Source organism: Sorex araneus, chromosome 2 (assembly GCF_027595985.1).
Source record: "Sorex araneus isolate mSorAra2 chromosome 2, mSorAra2.pri, whole genome shotgun sequence".
Classification (NCBI taxonomy): Eukaryota; Metazoa; Chordata; class Mammalia; order Eulipotyphla; family Soricidae; genus Sorex; species Sorex araneus.
In genome coordinates this window covers 50,765,872-50,785,997 of record NC_073303.1, presented here as the reverse complement: position 1 = coordinate 50,785,997, position 20,126 = coordinate 50,765,872, and the positions used below count along the sequence as shown (strand labels likewise).

The 20,126-nt window shown below is 58.7% G+C and overlaps 1 protein-coding gene across 2 annotated transcripts in view; it reads left to right on the top strand.

Moving 5' to 3' along the window:
• Positions 1 to 5,457: 5,457 nt before the first annotated feature.
• Positions 5,458 to 20,126, top strand: part of COL18A1 (collagen type XVIII alpha 1 chain) — a 39,475-nt gene continuing 24,806 nt past the window's right edge. The window contains exons 1-2 of one of the 2 annotated variants that reach the window (XM_055125661.1): positions 5,458 to 5,569; positions 5,648 to 5,742. In XM_055125661.1, coding sequence (XP_054981636.1) covers positions 5,559 to 5,569; positions 5,648 to 5,742 — 106 coding nt within the window. In that variant the 5' untranslated portion in view covers positions 5,458 to 5,558. Of the gene's footprint in view, positions 5,570 to 5,647; positions 5,743 to 19,247; positions 19,740 to 20,126 lie in introns of those variants that run through there. The other variant, XM_055125660.1, reaches the window with a different exon arrangement.

The following is a 20,126-nucleotide window of genomic DNA, read 5'->3' as shown; positions in this document are numbered from 1 at the left end:
GGGTTTAGGGATGCGTGAGTCACCCCTGCACCTCTGCCCTGGGGAGCCCGGAGAGAGCGGGCGGGGACTAGAGAGCAGCCCACCCTGCCCGGGCCCACGGTCCTTCCTGCTGGGCACTGCCCGCCTCTCCTGCCCTCCACACGGGTCACACTGGGCCTAGCCGGTGTCCTGCTGCCTCAGGGGGCATCGAGGGTCAAGCCCCATGAGTGGGGGAGGGGGCGGCCAGTGTGGGGTCTTGGCTCCCTTCGCCCCCGCCTCACCCCGCTTCCAGAAATACCCGAGGCGGCGAGTGCGCGGGACCAAGCGCAGCTGCCTGTGGGCACTGCCCGCCAGAGGCCCGGCTGTCTCCCCACAGGCCCTGGGCGGGTCCCGGTGCGTGGTCAGGGGGCGCGGGTCCCGGGCCTCAGCTGGCAGAAAGTCAGGCCATGGTCCCGTTGCTGTTTCTTTGCCGCCTGGGTCCGGCCATGTCTCAGACAGAAGCAGCCGAGCCGGCGGCTTTGCCTCGTCCTCGTGGCCTCTGCCCTGGCGGCCTGCCCGGCCTCCAGCCCGCCCTGCCTCTGGAGGAGGGTCCGAGCTTCAACGCGCTGACCTTGCTGCGGGCGCTGGTAAACGGCTTCCCACAGGGTTTCATAGGTTTCATATTTTCAATTAATGTAGACATATTATATTTCACTGAGGCGCCTCTTTTCACATCTGACTTATTTAGAAAGATGCTGCTTAGAATTTCCCAATACTTGAAGACCTTGGAGATACAGACCTTTGGCCTGTGTTCCTGCTGCCCGAAGTATGCACTTCACATGATGGATGCTGTTTGTGACGAGTAAAGGAGCCTTTGGCAGCCCAGGAGACTGACTGTCGTGGAGACGTCCGCCTGAGTGTTTTGTGGGTATCAGCCCGCTCGGGTGGGTGCTGTCGCCTTCTGTAACTTGTGTGTGGAGCAACGTTCTGGAGCTCATAGCGGGTCTGTCAGTCCCACCAGCCTCCTTTCCCGGGAGTGGCAGCCCCTGGGAGGTGTGTTCACTCAGGAGTATTCTGTCCTTCTGGTGCCCTCCTGCCTCGCTCCTGATGACCCTCCTACCCCTTGCAATTGAAATCTATGTTCTGTATCTAAACTTGGGTTTCTGATAAAAATAATGAAGTTGGGTGTTACTTTTTATCGTGGGCCCACCTGGCGCTGCTCAGGGCTTACACCTTGCTCTACACTCAGGGGTCACTCTTACTGGTGCTCGGGGGACCATATGTGGTGCTGGAGATCAAACCGCTCGAGAGGCAAGCACCCGCCCTGCTGTGCCATCGCACCAACCCCCTGCTTTTCTGTTTTCAAAGTTCAGTCTGACCATTTCTGTCAATATGCAGCCCACTCTGACTGTTCACTGGTGAGACTGGATTCAAACGATCACTGTGGCGGATCGTCCTGGTTGGTGGATAGTTTTTAGTGTAGCCGGCCCTCAACAAACCTGTTATGTGTCCTTAGACGCCTGCTCTGCACCAACGTTTCGGACAGGAGCCTTGCTTGGAAAGGCTCTGCCCCCGACAGAGGCCCTTCTTTGGCCAGGGGCAGGGGCAGGGCCTGTCCCCTCTCTCCCTCCAGGTCCTTCCAGGCTCCCTGGGTGCTCCCTTGTCCTTCCTGATCTTCACAGTCGCTGCCCATCTTCAACTCCCTCCCCTGTCAGTGCTGTGCCTCTGTTTCCATTTCCATCTGTTTTCCTTTAAGCCAAGGGGTGAGTCCTCTGCCTCGTGCCTTGGGGTGGTGTTGGGGAAATGCGTCTTTGGGAAGCGGAGAACGAGCTGGCCTGTGTGGACATCGAGCGCCGGCCACTGTAGCCTGACTCTAGACGCCTAGGGCAGACACTCCACCCTCCCTCCACTCCCTTTGGCTCCTCAGGCTAAGTTCCTAAGTTCAGTGATGAAAGTGGGCTGAGAAATGAACCAATGAATAAAGAACAAGATTAGGAGCGTGCCTAGTCCTTACGGAAAATTAAACCAAAAGTGGTAGGTTGCAAGTGAGACTGTGGTGCAGATGCACTGTTGTGAGGTTGGCTGTGGTATAGACAGGCTGTTGTAAGGGTATACTGTAGTGCAGATGGGCTGTTGTAAGGGTATGCTGTGGTGTAGGTGCGCTGTTGTAAGGGGATGGTGTGGTGTAGGTGGGCTGTTGTAAGGGGATGGTGTGGTGTAGGTGGGCTGTTGTAAGGGGATGGTGTGGTGTAGGTGGGCTGTTGTAAGGGGATGGTGTGGTGTAGGTGGGCTGTTGTAAGGGGATGCTGCGGTGTAGGTGGGCTGTTGCGGGGGGATGCTGCAGTGTAGGTGGGCTGTAGCGGGGGGATGCTGTGGTGTAGGTGGGCTGTTGCGGGGGGATGCTGTGGTGCAAATGGGCTGTTGTAAGGGTATGCTGTGGTGTAGACAAGCTCTTGTGGAAACGACTGTGATGTAGACAGGCTGCTGTGAGGGTGGCTGTGGTGCAGATGGGCTGTTTTGAGGCTGGTCTGTGGTGTTGAGGGGCGACGACTGCGATGTAGACAGGCTGCTGTGAGGGTGGCTGTGGTGCAGATGGGCTGTTTTGAGGCTGGTCTGTGGTGTTGAGGGGCTGTGATGAGGGTGACCATGGTGTAGATGCCTGTTCTGGATCCTGGAGACGAGACTTAGGGCCGGGTCACAGGCCCTGCGTGTGGCTAGCCCTGCTGTGAGAGCGATGGAGTTGGGGTGTGGGTTATTCAGCACTGTGGGTCACTCAGCCTGGGGTTAGGGCTGCTGGGCTGGAGTCCTTGGAGGCCATCTGGACTCTGCTAAGGGCTAAGAGTTCTCTGGGGTCAGGCCGTCCGGACGCAAGAATGTCCTGGAAGTTAGACAGAGCCCTGAGACTTGGGGACCCCCTCCTATGACTCAGCAAAGCTGAGCACTTTCCTGGGCTGGAAAGGAGAGGGTGCTAAGACACACAGACTGGGGCTGTGTTGTAGGGACGGTCCCTCAGCGGCCGGAAGTAGGGCCCCCTGGCATGCTCCTGACCCCCACCACAGTTTGTTCGTTTCTTTCCTGCCGGGAGGTGACTCTGGGACAAATTTTATCCCAGGAACTGTCCTCTCCCTCCCCAACCCCTCCCTCCTGCTCGCCTGAGCAGATTGTGGGGGCACTGCGAGGTGTCCAGAGCTCAGCTGGAGCCAAACTCCCTGAGCTGCTGGGCATGTGGGCGCCCCAATGACAAGGTGCAAGCAGAGGACCTTGGAGGGCTGAAGGGACCCACTTGTGAGGGGGTTTCTGAGGACCCTGAGCCCGTAGGGAGAGCCACGGGCTGGGAGCTGTGGGTCACAGGTGAAGCTGCCTGGCCCGCTGCACCCAGCAGGCCTGCCTGGTCCAGGGCCCGTGAAACAGACACATCTGCGATATTTGTGTTCAACCTGCTCCCACTGCGGTCCTTCTTCCCCCTTGATTCTCCAGTGGATGACAGGAACCTGCCACCTCTGGGGACAGAAGGACAGCACATGCCACATCTGGTCTTTCTTGTCTTAGCCTGTGGGAAAGCTGTGTGCCCCTCTCCCACAGCATGCCCCTCCCCCCGCTGGCCCCAGTCACACCCTCTGCTACAGACAGCCCCCGACTTCTGTCTCCGGAGTGCAGGAGCCCCTTCGAGTCAGCTCAGAACAATTCCAGGAATGGCGGGTCGGCCAGGTCAGCCTGGAGAAGCAGAAGGGTGGGGGCGAGGAGCACAGATGAAAGGGCCTCAGATCCGCTCTGAGAAGACACATGCACCCCCCTCCCACCCTTCTATGCACACACATATACACATGCCTAACAGTGCATCCATGCACATACTACACACAGTCACACTAGAGACTTCAACAAACATGTACACAATGCATACAGACACATGTACAGACACCACAGATATGTGTAGTGCACATACGCACACACCACAAACACACACCATGACACACAAGTACATACATGTGCACATACCAGAAACACATGTACAGTTACATGCACACACCACACACATCAGGCACACATGTACATATACCACAAGCATACATGCACAGACACACATGCACATGTTGTCACAGATATGTGTATACATCCTCATAGACACATGTACACTCATGTCATCACAGACAAGTGCATACTCACTAGCCCACATGCCACCACAGACACATACATTCATATCAGCACACACATGCACCACAGACACATGCTCACAACACATACCACTACACACACTACAGACTCGTGTACACCACCAAGACATACATGCAGCATGCCACCAGATACACACGCACTCATGCTACCACAGACACACATGCACACACACTAGAGCACATACCACAGATATGAACACACATACCATAAATATATGCGCACACACAACAGACACGTTCACACACCACAGATACACATGTACACATCAATGCACACACACCAATGCACAAACACCATAGATACACATGTACACACGTCGTAGACGTGCACACATCCCATAGACGTGCACACATGCCACCAGATACACACACCAGCACACAGATACATGTATACACACACATCAGCACACACATGCAGCATAGACAGCTGCATGTGGAACAGGGCAGTGGGGGTACTGAACACTCCATCTGCAAACTGGTCTTGCTCATGCTTGGCCGCTGCTCTGACCACTGCCCTCCCTGAAGCCTGATGGAGGGACGCAGAAAGGAAACAGGCAGTGCTGGGTGGGTGGAGGGGCCTGGCAGGGCCTGGGATCCGAGGCAAGGAGGTTGGCCTTCAGAGAGGCTGTTGGGGAGACCCATGGCTCGGCAGCCCTCCGAGGGGAAGGGCAGGGAAGGGGGGGAGGGGGGCGGGGGGCGGGCAGAGGAGTGTTGTGAGGTCCCTGTGAGGCCCCCGGATGGATATAGGTCTGGCCCCGGCAGGAGCCCGGTAGGTGGACAAGGGTGCTGGGATGAACCTTCCTAGATTTTTCTGTGGGTGGGTGTGAGGGTCTGTGGGTCCAAGGAGGGCCCATGCACAGGCGCTCCAGGCTGTACGCCTTCTGCGGGGTGGAGGAGAGCGGGTCTGCTTCTCTTTGTTCTGCGGTCGCCCCCACTGCGCGGGCTTGGGCTGAGACAGTCGCGGTGCCCCACTGACAGGGGCTGGTTCTCCAGACTCCTGGCCCGCGCTCCGGGGATTTCCCCCGCCCCAGACACCTTCCCAGGCCACTGGGGCGCGGTCACGCGGGGGTCTGGACAGAGGCTTGGCCAGAGCGCACGTGCGCTCCTGGCAGCACCTCGGGGAGGGTGTGGGGTGCTAGGACCCGGGGGAGCGGCCAGACACCCTTTTCCGGGTCCTCGCCCCCCTCCAGGCTCACCCGGCCCCGCCCCTCCAGCTCAGGCCCCGCCCTCAATATAGGCCCCACCCATCTCACACAGGCCCCGCCCCTCCAGCCCAGCCCGGGGCCGCCCACGAGCCCTCGCTCCGCCCAGACCACGCCCAGGCCCCGCCCCAGACCGGCCCCGCCCCCGGCCCGGCGCGCCCGAGCTGCGGGCAGCGGGTTCCTGGCGACCCGGGCGCAGCATCCGTGCGACGGTGGGCGGCGGAGCATGGCGCCGAGGTGCGGGCCGGCGGGGCGCGGAGCGGGGCCGGCGGGGGGCGCGGGGCGCGGGGCGCTGAACGGGCTCTGTTCCCGCAGGTGGCCCTGGCTGCGGCCGCGCCCGCGGCGCCTCCTGGACGTGCTCGCCCGGTTGGTGGTGCTGCTGGGGGTCGGCGCGGCGTCCGCGGAGCCCGGTAAGGCGCGCCGGGGCGCGGGGCGCGGGGTCCGAGCCGCCTTTGTGCGCCCGTCGGCGGCCGCGCGGTGTCGGGTTGCGCGCGGCCCCTTTGATGCGGCGCCGGAAACAATGCCGCGAGCGCGCGGCTCCCGGCGCCCAGTCCCCGGCCCCGCACTGCCCACCATGCGGCCCGCGCCCGCGCGCCCGCTGGCCGCGGGAACAATGCGGGGCCGCAGCCGGGAGGTAGGTCCGGCCCGCGCCGCCCAGTCACCTGGGTCTGCCCACCGGGCCACCGCTGTCCCAGCCCGCCCACCCGCCCTGAGACCCCGCGGAGGGGCTCGGGGTGCAGGGCGCAGGGGGCAGTCTGCGGCAGTGCGGTGCCCAAGCCTCAGATGTGGCACTGTCCAGCCGAGTTCAGACTCACCTCACCCTCCTATCTCACCCGCCCTGGAAGGGTCCTGTTTGCACCCACCTCAGGGCTTCACCGGTCACATCTGGCAGAAGTGGGGCCTGTCCAGTCCCAGCCAGGGAGTGTGGCCACCCTGTGCTCAGGAGGCCCGCAGTGGGCTCAGGACAGAGGCCCCGAGACCCAGCCTGTTGGCACAAGAGGATGTGTGCCTGGTTCCCCTGATGCTCTGTGTGCCCGGATGCCCTGTTTCCCCATGCCCTGTCCCCCTGATGCCTTGCCCCCGTGCCCTGTCCCTCCCACCCCATATTCTGTTCACCCAGATGCCTTCTCCCTCATGCCCTGTCTCTCCCATCCTCCCGCTTGTTTGTCGCTTGGTACTTGGACTCGATCGTCCTGCATCTCTCCAGAGCTTGGGGAGGGGAGGGCAGAGATAGCAACTCCAGGGGGTGCGGTAAGTATGGGGCCTGGAGGGGTATGGGGCTCCGCTGAGGAGCAGCAGTGCTGGCCACGCCCACTGAGCCCTGGCTGCCTCCCGTATCACCCCTCCCCCCTTCTGCACCGGTCACATCAGCACACTCCCGCCCTCCCTGACCTGGGGCCCACCCCTCACCCCGTTCTCACCACTGTGGGCCTCCAGGAACTGGCCAGAACAAGAGCCAGCCAAGACCCTCTTACAAAGTGGCCCTCGTGGAAGGTGCTGGTTTCTGGAGGCCGCCTGGGCAGTCTTCAGGGTTCACTTGGAAGATAGTTTTGAATTTCAGCAAAACTTGTTTTTCAGGGTACTCCTGTGTTCCTTGAAAAGGAGGAGAGGGCCTTTTCCCCTCAGATACCTAGAAGGCGTGTGACTGACTTCCACACTGAAAGCACTGGGGGCTCGGGGCCCCTCCCTGTACTCCTCATTCTATCTAACTGAATACACAGCACCCCAGAGACACCCACACACATCCACACCAATATGCACACTTTAGTGTTCCTGGTGGGCATTTAGCCGCGCATACGTAGAGTGTGAACACCCCCCACAAAACATATATGCACATGTGGATCTCTGTACACACATGTAACCCTATGGGCACACATTCACATACAATATATGCACACAGATGCAATAGCTGGGCACTTGTAAATATGCAGCACACATATGTGTAAATGTACAGACACATGCAGCATAAATTCACTGACACAGTGCATATGGAAATGTGGTCTCACAGACATGCACATAGATAATGCGTAACCCTTTCATAAATGTTCACCCACACAATAAAAGTGCATGTAAACACATGTGGGACATGTAAGTGGACACTCACAAATATATATGCACAAACATGTAACCAGAAAGATGCATATGAATATGCACAAAAGCACACACAGTTGTATACTTATATAATGCACATATAGATGTACATCCATACACATTTGTACACACACATAATGCACATGTATATCCACATACATGCACAACAGATGTCTGTCTACACACATCAGTATATATCCACACATGCACATACATCTGCACACATGCACACATAAGTATATACCCACATATGTACATCCATGCAGATCTACATGCACACATGCACACATCAATATCACCAAAGATGCATATACATGCACACATATATCCCCAGAGATGTACACACATATAACTATACATCTATATGCATGTACATAAGATGTACATCTGTACGTGCATCTGCACACAGATGTATATATGCACACATCAGTATACATCCACACATTCACACATCAATGTAAATCGACATACATGTACTTCTAAACACATGTACATCTAAGTGCCCCTACATAGTACACAGACATCAATGTATACCCACATACATGCATCATACATGCATCCACACACATGCACACATCATTGTAAGTCCACATGAATACATGTACCTACACAGTGCACGCAATATGTGCATTCACACATGCACACAACTATGTACATGCACACATAAATGTCAGGAACATGCATGAATATATACCCGCACCCGTATCTAAATGAGCATAGGGACACACAAATATGCGCCCACACACATGCATAGATACACACTTTTCTCAAGCCCCATGTTTCTCTCTTCACTGGACTCTTTTTTTGGCGAGGGACTATACCTGGCAGTGCTCAGGGCTTATTCTTGGTTCTGTGCTAAGGGATCACTCCTGGAAGTGCTTGGGGGACCCCCTGGGTGCGGGGATCACACTCCAGCAGCTGCACACAGGGAAGTGCCTGAGCCCTGTCCTCTCCCTTCGGCTCCTCTCCACTTGGATTACTGAGAGGTGTGGCTCTGGGGTCAGGGGCAGCTGTGTAGGATGCCCAGCCTGGAGACTGCTGCTGCGGGGTTGTGGCTGCTGGAGAGGGTGGTCTCCAGGGCCTACTCTGCGTTCAGCTGCAGGCACTCTCCAGGCCCCTGCAGGGAGAGCCAGGCCCTTGCTCTGGCCACACCCGGCAGCTCCTCTGTGGCCTGAGGCCTTCAGGAAGGGCAGGTCCCCAGGGTGACTCCCGCCTGGCCAGCACCCAGGATCCGAGAGGGTGTGGCAGGCTGAGGGGGCGCTGGGCCTTGCCCCTGCTGCGCTGTCTGGGAAGGAGCTGGATGCTCCCCGCAGGGGTGTCCGTCCCGTGGGCCCCTCGCCCCTGCTCCTGCCTGAGCCGGACTGCCAGGGGCCGGGCAGTGGTGACCCCAGCGTGCGGCCGCTGTCTGTTCAGGGCTCTGTGTGTCCCTGCTCGGCTCAGCCCTGAGTGCTGCAGGGAGGCAGTGTGGGGCGAGGTCCTGGAACCGAGTCGGGGCCTGTGTCTGGCTGCCCGCCGCCTGCAGGAGCCTGCTCTCAGCTCCTCCGCTCGGGCAAGCCTGGCACGGCCTCGGCTGCATGCACCCTGGAGTCCAGGCAGGCTTGGTCACTGAAGCCACCGCGGGCACCTGGTGGCTGAGCTGGGCTGCCTGTAGTCAGGACAGGTCTGAGCTGCTTCCTGAAGAGGGTCCAGGTGGAGGCAGTGGGCCACCTGCTGGTCAGTCATGGGGGCACATGGACCCCCACAGTGCCCATCCCTTCCCCCTTGGACCCCACAGCCACCTCCCCACCCCCATTGGACCCCACAGTGTCCACCCTTACCCCATGGACCCACACAGTGCTCTCTCCTCCTCCATGGCCCCCCCAGTGCCCTTCCTTCCGCCATGGGCCACCCCAGTGCCCTTTTCTCCCATGGATGCCCACAGTAGGGGGCAGCTGTGTTCCTGGGACACTCTCTGCCCACTGAGGCAGAAAGTTTGGGCCGTTATTGGGTGAGGGAGACCTGAGACCCCCAGTGGGCAGGTGGGTGGGTGGGCTGCTGCTGCCCTGCTCAGTCCATGGGCAGTTCCTCTGTGGTGCTGGAGTTGGGTGCCTGGGAGTGGCCCCAGGGAGAACTGGAGCAGCCCGGCCTCAAGCTGCCCCGGCTGTCCAGGGCTGCCGCCTCTCCTGCAGTCAGCCGTCTGCCCAGATGCCTCTTGCCTGGCACGTGAGTGAGGGCCCTGCTGGCCCACAGCCAGTCTGTCCTGCAGGTCCCTGAGATAGGTGGACGGACGAACACACATGGGTGGATGTACAGACAGATACAGAAGCGCACATGGATGGACGCGCAGATGTGTGGACACACAGATGGACAGTCAGATGGACGCACATGGATGGATGGATGTGCAGACGTATAGACACACAGATAGATGGATTACACGGATAGATGTGCAGATGTATGGACACACAGACAGACAGGCAGATAGACACACATTGATGGATGTGCAGAGTATGAACACACAGATGGACAGGCACACATGGATAGATGTGCAGACGTATGGACACACGCAGGCAGGGCCACATGGCGCTGAGATGGGGTCAGGGCACGAGGGCGCCTCCTGCCAGCCCCAAGTTACCATTACACCCATGGGCTCCTGCCTGATGTGGCTGGTCAGCACCATGTCCGTGGGTCCCTGAGTGCTGCAGGGCTGTGTGGCCTCCCCTGCGGGATGGAGGCGCACAGCAGTGTCTCGCCAGAGACGGGCGTCACTCCCTAGGCCCCACACTGGCCTCTGTCCTGGCTCCTCACGGGGCTGGGCAGGGGTGGGTGGTGGGTCCTGGGTGGGAGCTATTGCAGGTGGGACTTTATGTTGAGGCAGGCTTTTGGCTGGGCTCCTAGGAATGCTGGGTGGGCCCGTCGTCAGCCGTGTGGTTCTGGGCCGGCCCGGCGTCAGCTGTGCGGTTCTGTACTGGCCCGTTGTCAGCCGTGTGGTTCTGGGCTCGTTGTCAGCTGTGTGGTTCTGGACCCATCAGCTGTGCAGTTCTGGGCTTGTCCTCAGCCGTGCAGTTCTGGGCTGACCCTATGGTGCATGTGGCCCCACCCTCGCCTGCCCTGGACCCTCCGTCCTCTCCTGCTCCAGGACCCTTGTTCCTCCTTGGCAGGGGCCCTGCTCCGCTGCCCTGAGGTGCTCCCAAGCTCTGGGCGCCCCTCACCAGGTCGGCCCATCTGACCTCACAGCCCCCCAGCTGCTGGCGGGGCCACGGGCCGTTGTCTCTGTGGAGGCCCAGGCGGGCTCCTGCAGAGCCTCCAGCCAGCCCCCACCTGCTGTCCTGAGGTCCCTCTGTGGCAAAGGGGCCTGGGAGCCCGGGGGATTTGGCTGTGCTGCAGGTGCAGGGGGCTGAGGCTGATGTGCAGCACCCGGGGCCTCGCAGCTGACTCATGCTGGTGCTCCAGCACCACGGCTGCTTAACTTCCTGTCAGCACTGCCCAGACGCTTCCCCCGTGCAGCCCACCTGTCTTCCTCCTGCCCCTGCCAGGGGTGTCCCACCACGTTGTGTGGAGCACCTCACGGTGCCTGCAAGTGTCTGGGAATGGGGAGCATGTGCCCCAAATGTGTGACACTCAGGGCTAAGATGGGTCCCCAAGTCCCACTGCTGATAATGGGGGTTGACCGTTATGGCTCGTCTGGGTGGGCAGGATCTGGACGTTGCCAGTGTCTGATATTGAGGGCCAGACATTATACCCCAGGGTGGCAGAGGACAGCCCGGTGTTAATGGGCAGGAGGTCACTGTGTCCTGGGAGCTCAGCAATGTCAGGCACTGGTGCTGCCACTGTCCTGCAGGAGGGGGCAGGGGTCCCTGTGGTGGGTCTCTGCGGGGGGCCCTGTGGTGATGCCAGCCTCTCACTAGCCCACTATGTCAGCAGACCTCATAGGCACCCCAACCCCTCAGCCCAGCACAGGACTGTCCACCTGACTACATGTGAGCCTGACTGTCCATGTGACTATCCATACATCTGTTCTGTGACCATCTGACTGTCCTTGAGACTGTGTGTCCATGTGACTATGTGACTGTGTAGCTGTCTATGTGACTGTCCATGTGACTGGGTGTCTGTGACTTTTCTTCTGTGCTTCTGTGTGACTATCCATGCAACAGTCTTGCAACTGTCAGCGTGACTGTCTCTGTGACTCAGTGTGGCAGTGTGTGTGACTGTCATTGTGGCTGTCTGTGTGACTCTCAGTGTGACTATCCATGTAACTCTCAGTATGACTGTCTGTGACTGTCAGTGTGACTGTCTGTGGCTGTCAGTGTGGCTGTCTGTGTGACTCTCAGTGTGACTGTGACTGTCATTGTGACTGTGGCTGTCAGTGTGGCTGTCCATGTGACTCTCGGTGTGATGTCTGTGACTGTCAGTGTGACTGTCTGTGGCTGTCAGTGTGGCTGTCCATGTGACTCTCAGTGTGACTGTCTGTGACTGTCAGTGTGACTGTGGCTGTCAGTGTGGCTATCCATGTGACTCTCGGTGTGATGTCTGTGACTGTCAGTATGACTGTCTGTGACTGTCAGTGTGACTGTGTGACTGTCAGTGTGGCTGTCTTTGTAACTGTCAGTGTGGCAGTTTGTGCGACTGGCAGTGTGGCTGCCCATGTGATTCTCAGTGTGACTGTCTGTGACTGTCAGTGTGACTGTCTGTGGCTGTCAGTGTGGCTGTCTGTGTGACTGTCAGTGTGGCTGTCCATGTGACTATCAGTGTGACTGTCTGTGACTGTCAGTGTGACTGTGACTGTCAGTGTAACTGTGGCTGTCAGTGTGACTGTCTGTGACTGTCAGTGTGACTGTGTGACTGTCAGTGTGGCTGTCTTTGTACCTGTCAGTGTGGCAGTCTGTGTGACTGTCAGTGTGGCTGTCTGTGCGACTGGCAGTGTGGCTGCCCATGTGACTCTCAGTGTGACTGTCTGTGACTGTCAGCGTGACTGTGACTGTCAGCGTGACTGTGAGTGTCCATGTGACTGTCCATGCAACTGTCAGTGGTGGCTGTGTGACTGTGTAGCTGTCTGTCTGTCCACGTGATTATGTGCCTGACCCTTGTCACTCTCCCATTTGATGGTATGACTTTTTCTTTTCCTTCTTTATGATTTTCCCAGTCTGTGTGACTGTTCATTGACTGAATAGTGCCTGTAAGTGCCTGACTCCCCCGGGTAACTTCTCCAGGTGATTGTCCTGTGACTCCCCAAGTGACTATCCTGTGGTTCCCCTGGGTGACTGTTCTGTGACTGCCACGTGACTGTCCGACTGTCCTGTGATTGCTGGGTGACTGACTGACGGTCCTGTAACTCCCCAAGTGACTGCCCTGTGACTGCCTTGGCTGGTTGCTTGTCTGGCAGGTGACCATGTGTGGTGGGGAGGGGTGCCACATTCTGGCACGGCTTATCTGGCAGTGGGGGCTGATACAGAGCAGAGCCCTTGGGGCGGGGGGAGGGGCTGCAGCTGAGCTCAGCTGCCCCCAGCTGCGGGGCTTGTGACCGTGGGGCACTGTGGGTCAGTCTGATTCAGGAACTGGGGCACCTCGGGAATTGTTGGGAGGTGCAGGGCGGAGGGGGCAATTCTGGGCTTGGCCCCACCTGGTCCTGACAGCACATGTCCTCCATGTCCCTCATGCACTTGGGGACATCGTCATCATGGCTCTGTCCTTCAGGCTTTGAAGAGTCTGGGGAGACTCTGGGAAGGCGGGGTTCAGGGGCTGTGTTGTCAGCCCTGTGCTGGAGCTGGAGGGTGCTGTATGCCTCATTGTCCACATGAGTCTTCATGGCTGGGGCCAGCTCACGACTTCTGCATGGGCCATTGGTGGGAAGGGGACAGGATCCTAGAGCTGAGGTCCAGAGCTGAGCACAGCCCGAGGTGGGCAGTGACGAGGGCACCTAGGGCTCCCCCTGTGCAGGACAGGCATAGCGGGTAGGGGGTCAGTGACAGCAGCCTGATGCCCTGTGCGAGAATTGTGACAGCCGGCAGGGAGGTCCCCTCAGCTCGGCAGATGGAGGGCCATTGCTCAGGAGAGCTTGTGTGATGGCTTGGGCATGGGGGTTGTGGTCACAGGGAACAGTGGGACAGTGGGGATCCCAGGCTAGCAAACACACATGTTCCTTAGAGTTCTGGGGACACCTGAAAATGTGGTTAATGAGGCACCATGGCTATGGGCTGCGGGCACAGCTCAGCGGGAGGGTTTCTGCAGCTGTCCCCTCCTGCATGTCCAACCTGGGTCATCTGGGACATGGACACAACTAGGGTGCAGCTGGGCCATGGATGGAGCTCAGGGTGCAGTCGTGCTGGCCACCTGGACTGGGTGCGTGTTGGCACTTACCAGGTAGTCGCCAGTGTCCACAGGACAGAGACCTCCAGGTCTCGACCTGGATTTCCGACTGCCTTACCTGGTGCGGAAGCAGGGTAGTGTCCTGCACCCTCAGTGCAGCCTCCCAAGAACCTGTGCTCAGGTGGGAAGGATAGCAGAGGGGACAGCCCCCAAGGATGAAGGCAGATCCTTCCAGTGTGAGGACTGGGGAGGGACAGCACCTTGGGGCGTGGCCCACCCTACCTGGCCCAGGGGTGCCAGGACCATAGTGCTCAGTTCTGCACCTTGGAGCTCAGGATTTGGTGACTAACCAGCAGGCAGGGGTGGGCCAGGCCTAAGCACGGGGTGGAACCTGGAGGGTCTGCTCTAAGCAGAGGGAGCTCTGGAGGGTGGGCCCTAAGCAGAAGTGGGGGCCCGTAGGCTGCCAGCAGGCAGGAGTGGGGACTGCCCAGGTCATCCCAGGCCCGTCCCCATGTGTGTTTGAGGGAGAAGCAGGAGAGGCAGGGCCTGTGCCAGAGTGTGGGGGCCCAGGCTGGGTGGGGGTCAGCCCCAGGCCCCACAGGAGTGACTCTGATAGGGAGAGCAGCAGCTCCTCCCAAGCTTCTGGCCCCCTCGCCTCTCGGGAGCAAGTTTCTGTGCACACGCGGGTGTGGGTGCTGTGTGCAGGAGGGAAAGAAAATACGGCATTCTTCAGGAATCCAGCTGGGCGGCAACCAGATGGGACGTACTCTGCTGCTTCAGGCCAACGCAGGAGGCAGAACCTTCTGGAAGGAGAACGCTGAGTCCCAAAGGGTGGTGAGCCTCCTGACCCCCCAGGAGCCTTGCAGAAGGGGTCATCTCAAGCCACATTAACCCTTCTGCCTGGGCAGATGTGTGTGCCCAGGGAAGTGAGAGTGCTGTCTAGAAACTTCCAAACAGGTCCAGGTGAGCTCAGTGCACACAGGTGAGCTCAGAATATATGGGAGAACTCAGGGCACACAGGTGAGCTCAGGGCACACAGGTGAGCTCAGGGTACACAGTGTGTACAGGTGAGCTTGGGATACACAGCTTGGACAGGTGAGCTGAGGGTACACAGTGTGCATACATGAGCTCAGGATACACAGGTGAGCAGAGTGCACAAGTGAGCTCAGGGTGCACAGATGAGCTTGGTACACAGTGTGGACAGGTGAGCTCAGGGTACACAGGTGAGCAGAGTGCACAGGTGAGCTCAGGATACACATCTTGGACAGGTGAGCTTAGGGTACACAGTGCATAGGTGAGCTCATGATACACAGGTGAGCAGAGTGCACAGGTGAATTCAGGGTACAAGGTGAGCTCGGTACACAGTGTGCACAGATGAGCTCGGTACACAGGTGAGCAGAGTGCATAGGTGAGCTTAGGATACAGCGTGCACAGGTGAGCTCAGAGTACACAGGTAAGCAGAGTGAACAGGTGAGCTCAGGATACACAGTTTGCACAGGTGAGCTCTGTTTACACAGCTTGCACAGATGAGCTCAGGGTACACAGTGTGCACACTTGAGCTCAGGATACACAGCTTGGACAGGTCAGCTGAGGGTACACATTGTACATATGTGAGCTCAGGATATAGGTGAGCAGAGTGCACAGATGAGCTCAGAGAACACAGGTGAGCAAAGTGTACAGGTGAGCTCAGGATACACAGTTTGCACAGGTGAGCTCAGGATACACAGTTTGCACAGGTGAGCTCAGGGCACACAATGTGCACATGTGAGCTCATTATACACAGGTGAGCAGAATGCACAGGTGAGCTTAGGATACACAGGTGAGCAGAATGCACAGTTGAGCTCAGGGTACACAGGTGAGCTCAGGATACTACAGTGTGGCACAGGTGAGCTCAGAGTACACAGTTTGCACAGGTGAGCTCAGGGCACACAATGTGCACATGTGAGCTCATTATACACAGGTGAGCAGAATGCACAGGTGAGCTTAGGATACACAGGTGAGCAGAATGCACAGTTGAGCTCAGGGTACACAGGTGAGCTCAGGATACTACAGTGTGGCACAGGTGAGCTCAGAGTACACAGTTTGCACAGGTGAGCTCAGGGTACACAGTGCAAAGGTGAGCTCAGTGCACTTAATGTGAGCTTGACACAGAGTGAGCTCAGGGCACACAGTTGAACTTAGAGCACACAGATCAACTCACAGGTGAGTTCAGTAAAGTCCTTGGTGCATCACTGTCCTTGAGATGGAGTGAGTTCTCTTTTGCTCAGGGGGTCACTCACTGTGGGCACTATAGATGGGTTGCTTGCCCCTTATGTGAGCCCATGGGTGTCTGCTGGGAAGCCAGGGGCCAACCCTAGCTAGCAGGAGCTGTGTGGGCAGATCCCCCGAAGGACGCACTAGTAGGTGGGTGCTCTGACTTGTAGACCCTAGTGATCATGTCGATGGAGGGCCCATGGTGAGAACTGTACCTCCCTGTGCCCAGCCTCTTCCTGGAGCTCAGTGCCCTGCAGCCTGCAGCCTGGCACAGGACACCACATGGCTATCTCAAGGGCCAACGGACCTTAGTACTAACCCTGTGTTACCCTCTCTCAGGAATGATGGGCATCCTTGGGCCTGCCACCTTGTGCCCGTGCGAAGGTGGTGGGTAGAGGGGTCATGGGAAACTGGGCCACGGAGCAGACATCTCCCTCTGAGGGGCCATGTTTGGAAGGTTGACCAACCCTCCTCCCCAGCCTGCACCCCATAACACTATCCACTCAGCTTCTTCTTTGGTCCTCAAAAGTATGTGGATGAGCAAATAGTGGATGGGTGGTGAATGGGTGATGGGTGGGTGGATAGGTGGATGGATGGGTGGGCAGGTGGATGGATGGGTGGGTGGGTGGGTGGGTGGATGGATGGGTGGTGCATGGATGGATGATGAGTGAGTGGATGGATGGTGGATGGTGCATGGATGGATGGGTGAGTGAATGGGTGGATGAATGAATGAATGGTGGATGGATAGTGGGTCGGTGGATGGATGGTAGTTGGATGGTACATGGATGGATGGATGGGTGAATGGGTGGGTGGGTGGATAGATGGATGGTGGATGAGTGGATGTATGGTCAGTGGGTGGATGGATGGATGGGTGGGTGGATAGATGGACGGTGGTGGGGTGGGTGGATGGGTGGGTGAATCATGGATCGGTTGGGTGAAAATGGTGGATGGGTGGGTTGGTGGATGGATGGTGAGATGGTGGATGGATGGATGGTTGGTGGATGGATGGGTGGGTGGGTGGGTGGATAGATGGATGGTGGATGAGAGGATGGATGGTGAATGGGTGGGTGAATAGTGAATGGGTGGGCGGGTGGATGAATGTTGAATGGGTGGATGAATGGATGGTGGATGGGTGGGTGGATGAGTGGGTGGATGCATGGTGAGTGGATGGATGGGTGGATGAAGGACCCCCTCTCCCAAGGCTCTGTGTGCCACTCCTTCTTCTCTGTGGGCATATTCATTGTGTCACATTGGTTCAGGACTTCTGGGCCAGAGTTCTGGTGTGTCTTGGAAGGGTGGGTCAGAGGGTCCTGCTGTCTGGGTACCTCGAGGACTCTGTTCTCCCTACGCATTTGGAGTTGTTGGGGGGTTGTGCTGAGGGGGGGGCGTGTTTCAGGGCTGGACTTGTGTCTCGATTCTGCCTGCTATGAGACGAGTTCAGTCCAGTTTGTGCTAAGGTGGGACTGGGGCTTTGGAATTTCTACCCTGAGTTTTCCCAGAGACTCTGCCATAAAATCACATTAGTGAGGGAAATTTTCCAGCAAAGGGGCTCTTTCCTGGGTATTTCTGAGAATTCTGAGCTGCTTTCTGGGGATTAGTTCTGGCAACGTGGCCTCATGGAGGCACAGATGTTTGGATGTGGAGCGTCCCGCCTTCCAAGAGGGCCTCAGATATGAACCCCGATGCCACATCTGAGCCTGGCCTCTGGTTGGAACTGTTCCCAGTCCACAGCCTGAAGCAGGGGTGCTGAGGGGACATAGGACAGCTGGGGCTTAGCCTATAGGACCTAGTGCAGAATGTGTGGTCGAAAGTGTGCCAACCTGTGTGTGTGGTTGTGTGTGAACATGTGAGCACTGAGTGTGCACAAGTGTGTGACTGAACTTGCATTTGAAGGAGCCTGTGTACATGCACATGTGATTTTGTGTGGCAGACTGCAACTGTGTGTTTGTGTGACCAAGCATGCTACTACATGTTATAGCGTGAACATACTTAGGAGTATATGCATTGTGTGACTGGGCATGCATGTGTACGTACATAAATAACTTCACACATGACCAAGTATGTGCACGTGCATGTCTCCATGAGTGCATGCACATGTGGCTATGAACTTGTATGTACACATGTGACTGCATAAGTATGTGCATGTGCTTGCATGGCTGCACATGTGACTTAGCATTGTGTGCACATGTGACTGAGTGTGTGTGTGCACATCTGACTGAGCATGTGTGAAAGTGTGAGTAAGTGTGGCTAAGTGTGAGTGTGTGATTGCATGTGTGAGTTATGAGTATGTGTGCATGTGTGACTAGGTGTGTGAGTGTGTGACTGAGTGCATGTGCGAGTATGAGCATGTGTGCACGTATGAGTAGATGTGTGAGTGATTAAATGCATGTATGAGCATGAGCATGCGTGTGCACATTTGAGCATGTCTGCATGAGCATGTGTTCACATAGAACCTGCTCGGATCCATGTGGCTCCATCTCTCCTGGGCTCCGTGCACACAGCCATGTCCTTTGGTCTTTTCCTCAGTGTCAGCCCTGTGGGTGGGCCCTGTGCAGGGGTAAAGATAGTCTCTGTGTAGCGGTGAGGACAGGCACTGCCGGGGTGGGTGGACGGGCTCTGTGCAGGAGTGTGTGGATGGACTGTGCACGGGTGAGGACAGGCTCTGAAGGGGTGAGGACGGACCCTGGGCAGGGGTGAGTGAGGATGGCTCCTGTGCAGGGGTGAGGGGTGAAGATGGGCACAGTGCTAGCGTATGGAAGCCCTTCTATGAAATTTGACCTCACACAGAGGGGTCACAGGCCCCTCCCCCCATCTCCGCACTTGCTGCCTCCAGGTCCTGGAGGAGGGCTGCCTCCAGGTCCTGGAGGAGAGCTGAGCCCTGGGAGGGCAACTGGGCCTGGCCCCACTGCCCGGCCTTGCAGAGGGGTCTGTCGCTGCTCCTGCCCCAGGCCCAGCCCCGCGCAGCTGAGTTCAGCCAGCCTGGCAGGGGTCCTCTGTCCTGCAGGGGCTTGTTCGCTCACCCCCCACCCCCGCTCCCGCCCCCGCACTGGCCAGCAGCCGCCACCCCCACGGGTCTCCAGGGTCTGGCGGGGGGCCCAGGCCCCCCAGCGCAGGGAGGGGGCGGAATTCCAGACTGTTACTTAAAGGGGCCCGGCCTCCTGCTCTGGGGCCCATGGGCAGGTGGGGCGGGGTGGGGCGGGGCGGGCGGCCTGGCCACTCCCCCTTGGGATGGGGACTCGTGGCCACCGAGCCAGCCTGCACAGAGCCGGGATGGCCGCTGACCCCTGCGGCCTTGGCCGCCTGCTCCTGTTCCTGGGCTGCCTGGCAGCCGCACAGCCCCAAATGCTGGATTGGCTGGGGATTCCGGCCGCCGGCGGGCTCACAGCCCCAGCCAGCCCTCTGCTCGAGGCCCACACGGGCCCCTCACCCCTGGAGGCCCAGGAGGCGGCCCAGACAGCGGGTCCGGGCAGGAAGGACGACAACCTCGCACTGGTGGGAGACAAGATTCTGCATCTGGCCGAGGGCATCCGGAGCTACGTCCAGCTGTGGAGTGACATCCTGCCCACTGTGAGCCCCAGCGTGGAGGAAACGCCAGGCCCAGTGACCCCCGCAGGCACCCTTGCTCCCCTTGGGCCTGCTGGAAGCCCCCAGATGGGGCCGGATCTGCAGCCGAGCCCTAGAGAGACGAGTTCCCGGGACCCCCACAGCATCCCACCTAGGCCCACCGGGCCGCCCCCCTCCTGGTTCAGGGAGCCCTTGGGGCCGTCCATGTGGTCTCCAGGTAGTTGTGCCCTCCTCGGGGCTGGGCGGGTTCCTCCCCGGGGCGGCCGAGCGTCCCCCCGATGTACACAGGATCTGGACAGCGGGGGACCCTTTCCTGTGGCAGCCTGGCCCGGACAGCAGCTCCAGCAACCTGATGTCCGCCAGCACCCAGCACCCCCGCGGACCCTGGTGGCAGGTCCCCCAGCCACACTCTTGAACCCCCAGACCCTGGGCCCTCACACCTTGCTGCCTCCCAGGGCGCTGGCCCCTGTGCCGCAGGACCCCGCAGCTTGGGCGCCTCCTAGGGACTCTGCTCTGCCTCCACTTGTCTCTGGGCGTGCAACTGGCCTGCTGACCCCCGCTGGGCTGCTGGTGCCCCCCACCCCCGGCCGCTGCCTTCCCGGAC